The 9,889-nt window shown below is 39.4% G+C and overlaps 1 protein-coding gene across 1 annotated transcript; it reads left to right on the top strand.

The window, feature by feature from the left end:
- On the top strand, nt 1–9,889 carry LOC119189820. Its single transcript, XM_037440463.1, has 2 exons — nt 1–134; nt 6,656–9,889. Exon 2 carries the CDS (start codon nt 7,223–7,225, stop codon nt 9,311–9,313), a length of 2,091 nt encoding a protein of 696 aa, XP_037296360.1. The 5' UTR covers nt 1–134; nt 6,656–7,222; the 3' UTR covers nt 9,314–9,889.

Here is a 9,889-nt window from a genome sequence, read left to right as displayed (position 1 = left end):
ACTCGGTTCAGTCAGTGAGTTATCGACCATTGTACAAACAAGTTTCCTGCTCACAGTGGATAATCGATTTTATTTTGGAAAGTGACAAAAGTGTTTTTTTATATCTTTATAGTTGGATTGATAAAGATTAGTAGGTAAGGCATCATGATTTTTATAAATATACCTAGTCTTGCCATAAATATTGTAATAAAGAAAAAAGAAAATTGTTAACTGCAAATAACATTTATTACTTTTACAGTGTGTCAGTTTAATACATAAATATAAAACAATTAAAAATATAAAAGCTTATTCGAAGTGGTCTCCATTGGCTTCAATACAGTCCTTTAAACTATGAGGCCATTTATCAATAGAAGCACGCACTCTTTCCATGGGAAAATTCTTCACTTCCAATCGTATAGATTGTTTTAGGGACTCCAAATTATCATGGCGTTTAGAGCAAGCTGTACTCTCTAAAACTGACCACAAATCATAATCCAGCGGATTAAGATCGGGACTAGACGACGGCCAGTCTTCAGCTCTGATGAAGTCCGAAACGTTCGATTCCAACCAAGACTGCGTGGACCGAGCTTTATGACCCGGCGCCGAGTCTTGCTGGAAGGACCATACTTGGTTATTGAACATGGTGATGTTAAGGGGCTTAACTACCTTCTCAAGAATGGTATCTTGATACACTTGTGCCGATGTTTTGATACCTTTTTCACAAAAATATGGCTCAGTCACTCCTTCATAGCTAACACCCCACCAAACCATCACTGAAGTCGGATAATGTCCACGTTGCACTCTGTCGACTAATTGGGAAGCTTCCTTAGAGCTTTGAGCATAAATACGGTCATTTTGTTTGTTAAAATGTTGCTCAATTGTAAATATTTTCTCATCCGTAAACAAAATTTTTCTGTGACCTCCCTTTGCGTACCGCTTCAGTAGTTGTTTCGATTTTACCACCCTATTCTTCTTTAAATTATCAGTTAAGAAATGGCCAGTGCGTCTCTTATAGGCTGCAAGTCCTAAGTCATCTTTTAAAATACGCGACATGGTTCTAGGTGCTATCTTCATTTCCCGAGATAAAATCTTTTGCTTTCGGACAGGATTTCTTCGAATTCTTTCCCTTACTGCTTTGACCACCTTTTTCGTACGAACACTACGTGGACGGCCAGATCTTTTCTGTCACAAACAGAGGAGGTCTCATTGTACCTATTAATAGCCCGGTACACAAACATTTTACTAATACCAAGTGTATGGAGAGTTTTAAAAATTGCATTTGGCTCCATACCTACTTTGTGTAATGCTATCACAGCGATTCGGTTCTCTTTATCACCCCACACCATTTTAATATCGCAAAATATTTTACAATGTATTGGCGCCAAAATGAGAAAACACAATGAACAATCGTATAAAAATGACAGATTCGAAATTCAAATGTAATATTTTTTTATAATTAAGTGTAACAGTATTTATGGCCAGACTAAGTAATACATGTTCAAAGGATAATTTTCTAGTTAAAAATACTACGCATATTTCATATTTTTACATTATTAAATAATATAATAAAATTGTAAGCTGATGTTTGTACCAGTGGCGAAGGGTGAAATTTTTCAAAAAGGAACCCGACGCAACAAATTTTTGGCAAAGTTAACATATCACAGTGATCACAGTATAATAGATTAGTTTAAGGTGGTAGCTCAAGGTCCATTTTCATACATTTTGTTTCGGCTTTAATCTGGGTAACTAAACAAGTATTGGCAAGTAAAGAATTTAAATTCACGTCTAGTTAGTGATTAGTTCTCGCAGTTGAAAGAAAAACGTAAAAATAATTAATAATCATGGATATTTCGGCCTTTAAAATTTAATATGACGAAATTTTAAAGGCAGAAATATCCATGATTATTAATTACCTATAACGCATAGGTAATACGACTTCAAACGTTCATAGAATGGAAGAATAACACATACATACCTATCGAAACCAAATTACTTAACGACAAAATAATAAGTATACTTACTTATTAATTTGAAACCAGAATAATGTAAGAAAGTACTTTTGAAATTATAATCACGGACTAAGGATACCTACATTAGTTTATGCTCAAAACATAACTTTGTAAATGTAAATTATTTTCGATAACAAATACTTACTTACCTAATTCATCAAAGAGAATAGCAGTTTATTGTCTACAAAAATAACTTAGATTACATATCAATTTAATCAACAAACGTTATTATATTCGTTAAGATTTAAGTACTTGGTATCCACGTTCCACTTTAAAATCAGTAAAATATCATACTTAAGTACTTAATTTCCTTCTAACATAGAACTGTTGTCTAATTTTTGTATTTACAATAATCACATATTTTGCGCATAGGTTTCAACAAAAACAAATATACATGCACGCATGCATGCATGTATTTTACATCACTTGCAAAAGTTTAGACAGACGTCGCTCTGCGTGTGAAAGGGACAACAATATCGCGAGGGAAGCTATGCGTAAGCGGCCAGCAGGTTCACTAATCACTTGAAACTAGGGTTGCCAGATGGCCGGGATTTCCGGGATTGTCCCGGAATTTTGCGTGTCGTCCCGTGTCCAGTAATTTAATTTTGCTGTCCTGGAATGAAAAAATACTAGTTTTTTTCACAAAGTTACGATACTACGGCTGCAAAAGTCAAACCAAACAGCGTGCTCGCACCAGGGCCGTAGCTAGTGGGGGGGGGGCATTGTGGGGGCAATGCCCTACCTTTAAATACTAATGGCCTACCTTAATAATTAACAAAATTGTACATTACTATTCAATGAAAATATATGGAGCAGCGGGTTTTTTATCCCATAGTAAGAGTTATTCGTATTGATGGGTGAAATAATTCTCTTTCGAGATTTATGGGAATTTTGTAACAATCTGTATATTACCTTAACAATTACCTAAGTATTAAACTTTTTTTTTTTGCTCACTTTCACGAGTCAAGGAAATCAAAAATCGATTGAGCAGATCAGATTCAGTAACATTTTATTTCCGCCCTGCTTGTAATAACAGCTGCCCTACTTTAAATTCAAGTCTAGCTACGACCCTGGCTCGCACTGCGTTAGGTGAGCGGCTCGCTTCGCGTCGCTCGCCGATTAGCCAGAGGCTAGCGGAGCGCGGAGTGCGGGTGAAGTGAAAAAGATTTTTCAAAAAAAAGTATTTTTTTTTTCATCAACCAATAGTTCTAGGTAATTCCTACTTAGTTTAGTCTCGGACCAAAGACCTCGTTACGAAGTTTATCCTTCAGAGAAACTCCGAGCATAGCACGTTCCATAGCTCGCTGAGCGACTTTGAGCTGGTGGACCAGCCGTACTGTGATCGTCCACGTTTCGGCACCGTAGGTCATGACAGGTAGGACGCACTGGTTGAAAACCTTCGTTTTCAGACATTGTGGTAGAAGTGACGAGAAAACCCGACGCAGTTTGCCAAATGCGGCCCAGCCCAGCTGGATTCTCTTTTAACCTCCCTCTCAAGGCTGTTTCTTCCTAATTGCAGAATCTGCCCAAGGTAGGTGTATTCCGAAACAGCTTCGAGAAGGTGGCCATTGACAACGATAGGTCTTGGATCTAGGTGGTCATTGATCATAAGTTTTGTCTTATCCAGATTCATTGTTAGACCTATTCGCTGTGAGGCCGAAGCAAGGCTGTTTAGCATCTGTTGTAGTTCCTCCAGTGTTTCTGCCATTATCGCTATGTCGTCTGCGAAACGCAAATGCGAGATGTACTCACCATTTATGTTAATGCCCATACCTTTCCAGTCCAGAGTCTTGAACAAATCCTCCAGTGCGCTTGTGAACAGTTTTGGGGAAATAACATCCCCCTGTCTCACCCCTCTGCGCAGCTGAATGGGTCCCGACTGCTGGTTCTGTACTTGGACACACATAGTGGCAGATTCATATAGACATCTCAGCACTTCGACATAGCGATAATCTACTTGACAACGCTGTAAGGATTCCAGGACAGCCCAGGTTTCGACAGAGTCGAAGGCCTTCTCATAGTCCACAAATGCCAAACACAGGGGCCGATTATACTCCTCGGATTTCTGTATAATCTGCCTCACTGTGTGTATGTCTATGGTACTGTATCCTCCGCGAAACCCAGCCTGCTCCGGGGGCTGAAACTCGTCGAGTCTCCTAGCGAGGCGATTCGTGATAACCCTGGAGAACAACTTATAGACGTGGCTCAGGAGTGAGATGGGCCTATAATTCTTTAGAAGGGTTTTATCCCCCTCTTAAAGAAAAGAACCACCAGACTCCTACTCCACGCATTTGGAGTTCTCCCACAGTGTAGAACGGTGTTAAACAGCTTTTGTAGCTCCTGTATGACAGGAAGGCCACCTGCCTGCAGGAGCTCCGAAGTAACTCCGTCCTCACCGGGGGCTTTTCCATTTTTAAGTTGTCTCAGAGCCAACACGATCTCGCCTTGGTCGATTTCTGGCAGATCGTGGCTGTAGTAGCGCGTCAGGGTGGCTCTGGGATCATGGTCGACATGCCGTGGATAAGGAGCATGTGCAGCGTATAATCGACCATAAAAGTCCTCAATCTCGGCAAAAATCTCCGACTGTGACGAAACGGTTTTGCCCTTTTGTGTCGTTAACTTCGTCAGGTGGCTCCTTCTAAGCTGCTGAGCAAATACCTTAGACCCTCGGTTTCGCTCTATCGCTTCTTCAATGAGGCGTGTATTGAAGCTCCGAAGGTCTCGGCGTATCATTTTGCTATGCGCCTGTTAAGGTCTGACCTCTCTGACGAAGTAACTTGGGTGCTTTCGCGTCTATTTGCCATAAGCCGTAGAGTCTCATCCGAGAGTTTGGACTTTCTACCTCTACGCTGCATTTTACAGATTTTGATGCCCTCTCCTTAAGCGCATCAACCAGATTGTGTAGGATCTCGTCAATATCTTCAGAGGGTGCCAATGCAGCGAATCTATTTCCGAGCATTCTCTGGAGCTTTTCGGAACCCGCCATGATTTGGAGTGGATTAGGTCGGAGCGTGGACTTCATGAGACGGCTTCTTTCAAGCTTAATATCGATATTCAGAGAGCCTCGTACAAGTCGGTGATCGGATCCGGTATTAAACCTATTGATCACTGAGACATCTCTGAATATGTGCTTTTGTCCGTCATGATGAAGTCGATCTCGTTCTTTGTCACAGTATCCGGACTTCGCCACGTCCACTTTCTCTGGGGGTCCCTTTTTGAAGAATGAATTCATCAAAAGAGCCCTCTTTCTCAAGAAAGTTTACGAGCATTTGTCCTCTGTGATTCCGACATCCATAACCATGTGGTCCCACTCTGGATTCGCCGTGACTTTGGATTCCCACTTTAGCGTTGAAGTCCCCATAACAACGTTGAAATGGGCCTTTGTGGTATTGTGCAAGGCTTTTGATATGTCCTCGTACATATCCTCCACGTCGTCGTCCGAATGTGTCGAAGTCGGTGCGTAGACCTGTATGATCTTCATGGTATATCGTTTAGATAACCGAAGAACCATATAAGCTACCCTGGTCGACACACTGGAAATTTCTTCAACGTTGTTAGTGAGGGCTCTATTGACGAAAGCCTACGCCACCCTGGGATATCCTATCGCCTTCGCGGTAGTATATAAGGTGGCCCGAGTCTAAGGTGATAGAGTCCTCTCCCTCTCTACGGACTTCACACAACCCTAGGACATGCCACCTTATGTTCTCTAGCTCCGTCTCCAACTGTGCGAGATGTTCATCAAGCCGAAGACTTCTGCCGTTGTAGGTTGCCAGGGTCAGTTGAGATGGGCGGCCTATCGTAGCCCGGGGATTCTTCGCACCCCTGCCCTGCCGTTACCGTGACCGCCGCCTTGGCCAGGAATAACAGGGCGACCGGGAACTGGGGGCCATTTCCTATGATTCTGTATCATTGGAGGGTTTATGCCCATAATCGCCACGCTGGGCAAACGGGTTGGCGATCGCAGAGGCACAGTTCTTCGCACCGTTAATACTGCTGCCTGTCAACGGTCTGGGGGGCTGGCTGTGCCTAGTTGAGCTAGGTTATACCGCCTTTAGCCGGTTGGAGAAAGGAAAGGAATTTATATAAGGAGGGATAATTAGAAAGGAAGAGGGAAATGGAAGGGACAAGGATACTACTGTCACGGAAGATAAGGTTTGTGACACTAGTAGCTAGAGTAGTTCGGGGTCGCATACCCGTAGCAGACCCAATAAGTTATCGGACAGATAGTTTATGGATCCACCCTCTGAACGTTGTTATTACTAATACAAAATAACCTTTTAGAAACCACTGAAAAGAAAAAAAAATAATGTAGGTATATACTGGCAACTAATTTTGTAATCGGCGGTTAATAAAATTGCTAGCTAAACTAGATAAATGCATGAACAATACTTATAAGGAAACGTATACAAAGTTCAATTTTAAATCGTCACAGATTTCAAAATTAGTAACCAGTATATACACTATAGACATGTTGTATTCAATTATTCTTGGTTTTTATTAATAATAAGTTACCAGCAAAGGATCTAACAATAATCGTAATTGCATCAGAAATGCTGCCACTATTATGATGTAGATGATCCTCAAGAGTAATGAAACTTTGACCTTCTTGTTATTTTTAGATTTTTGTAATTTTTTTACCACGATTCTAACCCCTGCTGTTGTTCTAGGAACCTGCTTAGGCGTTGCAGTTTGGTAATAGAAAGTCATTGACAAATATAAATTGAGCATCTCGCACAATATACAAATACGCACAAATAACGCAGAATCGGTGCCAATCAGTCTTCAACAGAAGGATTTGACTGACTTTGAAGACGGATAAGTTCTTACATCGCGAAAATGGTCGACTTCTATATCTACGCCAAAGATAATTCGTTTTCAACTATCGACAACAAGTATTACCACAATAACGGTGTGAACACTATTGAACAATTCAAGAATGATGTAGAAAAATTAAGCAAGAACTATTGAATGCTGAGAAACAATCGACAGAATCCAAAGTTATTTACTTACACTGGGGTGACCGGTGCGACGAAATTGACGAAGATATAACTAGAACAACATATCTCCAACTCATAGGTGGTTATGAAGGTACATGTCCGAAAACGATTATTGACTGGCTAAAAGAAAACTATGACATCTGTAATGAAAATAACAAAATCAGGTTGCTGTACATCATCACGGATGGTTTGATTGACGATAATAGTTCACGAGAGTGTATCGGTTCTAACCAGAATATGCATTACGAAACTGTCGTGCTCCATGCGTTTAATGAAGATCGGGAGCAAATCGACCTTTCCGTAGCATCGTCTTTCTTTAAAAGCCGTTGTATGGTTTATTGTAATAACGAACTTTATGATAGCACTGACATTTCCGTTGAGTTTGACTACGACAAAATAAATATTAAAAACTTTGATTCCGAAAAAGATAATTTAAAATCGTACATTAAATTGAAGTTCCTCACTAAATCCAAACGAGATGCCAGTGCTTTGCACGAGATCGACAAACTGAAGAAGCTACGAGCTCGATTATTTGAGGAGTTGACATCGGAATCGAACGTAAAACATAACCAAGTTAACCTAGAAACAAAGGACAAAAGTTTATTTCTACTTGAATTTGTTCGTACCGATTGGTATAGGAGTCTCTTTATTGACGTCCGTAAGATGACGGTTGAAGTTGAGAAATCTATTGCAACGTTGATCAATTACATCGTCAGCGAGACTAAATCTTTCTCGTTTGACGCGTTGAAGTTTGACACGAAGTTTGACAAGTCCGTTGAAGAGGAACCGATCATTGACGTCAACTTCACAGCCGAACAGGAAATAGCTTTCCCCGATATAATTCTGGACGACGACAAAGGAATCCCTGTTGTAATTCTTTCAAAATTAAATTTGCTGGACAAAATCATTTTCCATGAAAATAATTCTTCGGGTCAAGTCTTGCCTGCCAGTTTTAGTAAATTTAAATCAACGATGGAGTGTCCATTGTTTTTGATGAACGATAAAGACATCAGTGAGTCTATTGGCTACTTTTACACTTTGAATGTTTACAAACATTTTTTGGAAAACAATATTAACACTGAACCGCGAACACGAAGACCCTTTCATGGCGGCCTTGTGCTGATAGACACAGATGAATTCGATAGATACAACGACTACATTCTGTCGGCGACGTACTTCGATTCCAAAAAGATTAACTTCAATGTTGGGTTGTTCTACTACGTGCTGTGGAAGAACTGTGATAACAAAGAATGGATGGATAAAAATGTTGTCGCACAGTTCCAAAAGTATGCTATGCGACGAATAAGTCTAACAGTCTGCAAAATTGGGCTGTCATCTTTGCCATTAGATCCTCAAATTAACACATCGCTGCTAACTGCGTTGTGGTACTGCGTTGAACTGTCTTCTTGTATTTTCAAAGATGATGCACAAAATTTCAACCAAGAACGTTTAAGGATGTTCTATGGCGTAGCCCATTGTATGCTTGAAATCTTGGAGTACTTTAACTATAATCTAGATTTAAAATCTATTGAAAGACGTAAAGAACTAATCAGCCATGTGATGATTTTGAAGAGAATACAGAAACGTAGGGAGAAAGTTTACTATTTGTTGGAAAGGATCTTTAAGACTGCGGATGGTTTTCTCGTCAGTGAAATTGAAAAGCCGTTTAATCTCTACAAGCTGAATTATCTTAAATTGAACCACAAAGAAATTTTGCGCGACGATGTAGTTGAAGAAACGGTTCATTTGAATGACTATGTGCATCTGATGCATTTCGTAGGTGACTTGGAAACTTCTGCAGCCGGCAAAAGCACCCATGAAATTTGCGATAAGACATTCCGTCCTTTCTTTACTATCGACCAAAATAAGTCATTTTACACAGAATTGGTCAATATTACTAAGAAAGTAGTTATCAGCAACGACGATGATAAAGAAAAAATTAAGGTAAACTACGAGTCAGCCGACACGCTCGAGTTTGATAGAATTCTATCTCTATACAAGCTGTTTATTAGGTGCGTGATAGATTTGGAGAAATATCCCGCCTTGTCTGAGTATATCGATTATATTTCTAAAAGAAAGAAATATAACAATGATTTAGTAACTATTTTCCCGTCCAATGTTTACAACAGCATTTTAGATGTGTATACCAAATATCAGATGATAGTGACAAAAGTAGATGTTAGTACGTTTATTATGGTGTGCAAAAGGTACGTTAGGCGAATTGAACGTATCAAAGCCGAAGAAAGAATAAAGTTTGGTAGTGAAGATGAAATTAACAAATTTATTTCCACCGAGGAGTTGAAAGTTAATTTTAAAAAGAAAGTGTAGTACCTATATAGGATGTACAGAATTTGTGATGTGTAACTAACTATATTTATTATGCGAGTGATTTGTTTTAATGCAATACACCTACTGACATATGTTACGATTGAAATAGTTTATTATACGTAAGTAGGTAACAGTAAATGATTATAAAATTGATTTTGAGGATACTGTTGCGACGTGTATGCGATTATGTGATGCTTGATAGATTGGTACTTTTTTGTATGATATTTAAGAATTTTCCTATTATTCTAAAAGTTAAGTTAAATCCAGAGCATAGTGTAAATTTAAATAAAGCCAACAATGCAAAAAACTAACTAGATTCATCAAAACCCTTCTCCCCAACTCAAATCCTGGATCCACCTCTTCACGTCCTTGGCTTGCCCTAGCTAATTAGCTAGGACAATCATCAATGACGTCAATTGATGTTCAAACTCATCACTTATAAATAATGTTTAATAGCCAACTCAAACGTAAATTGTACACATGTAGTACTAAGTAAACAGTAGTTACTAGACACCGAATGATAGACATTTATAATGTTATCTATACTAAGTATTATATAAAGCTGAAGAGTTTGTT

The sequence above is a fragment of the Manduca sexta genome, chromosome 19 (assembly GCF_014839805.1).
Source record: "Manduca sexta isolate Smith_Timp_Sample1 chromosome 19, JHU_Msex_v1.0, whole genome shotgun sequence".
NCBI classification, from domain to species: Eukaryota; Metazoa; Arthropoda; class Insecta; order Lepidoptera; family Sphingidae; genus Manduca; species Manduca sexta.
The sequence above is the reverse complement of the archived record's forward strand: the minus strand, read 5'-3'. Positions and strand labels throughout refer to the sequence as shown.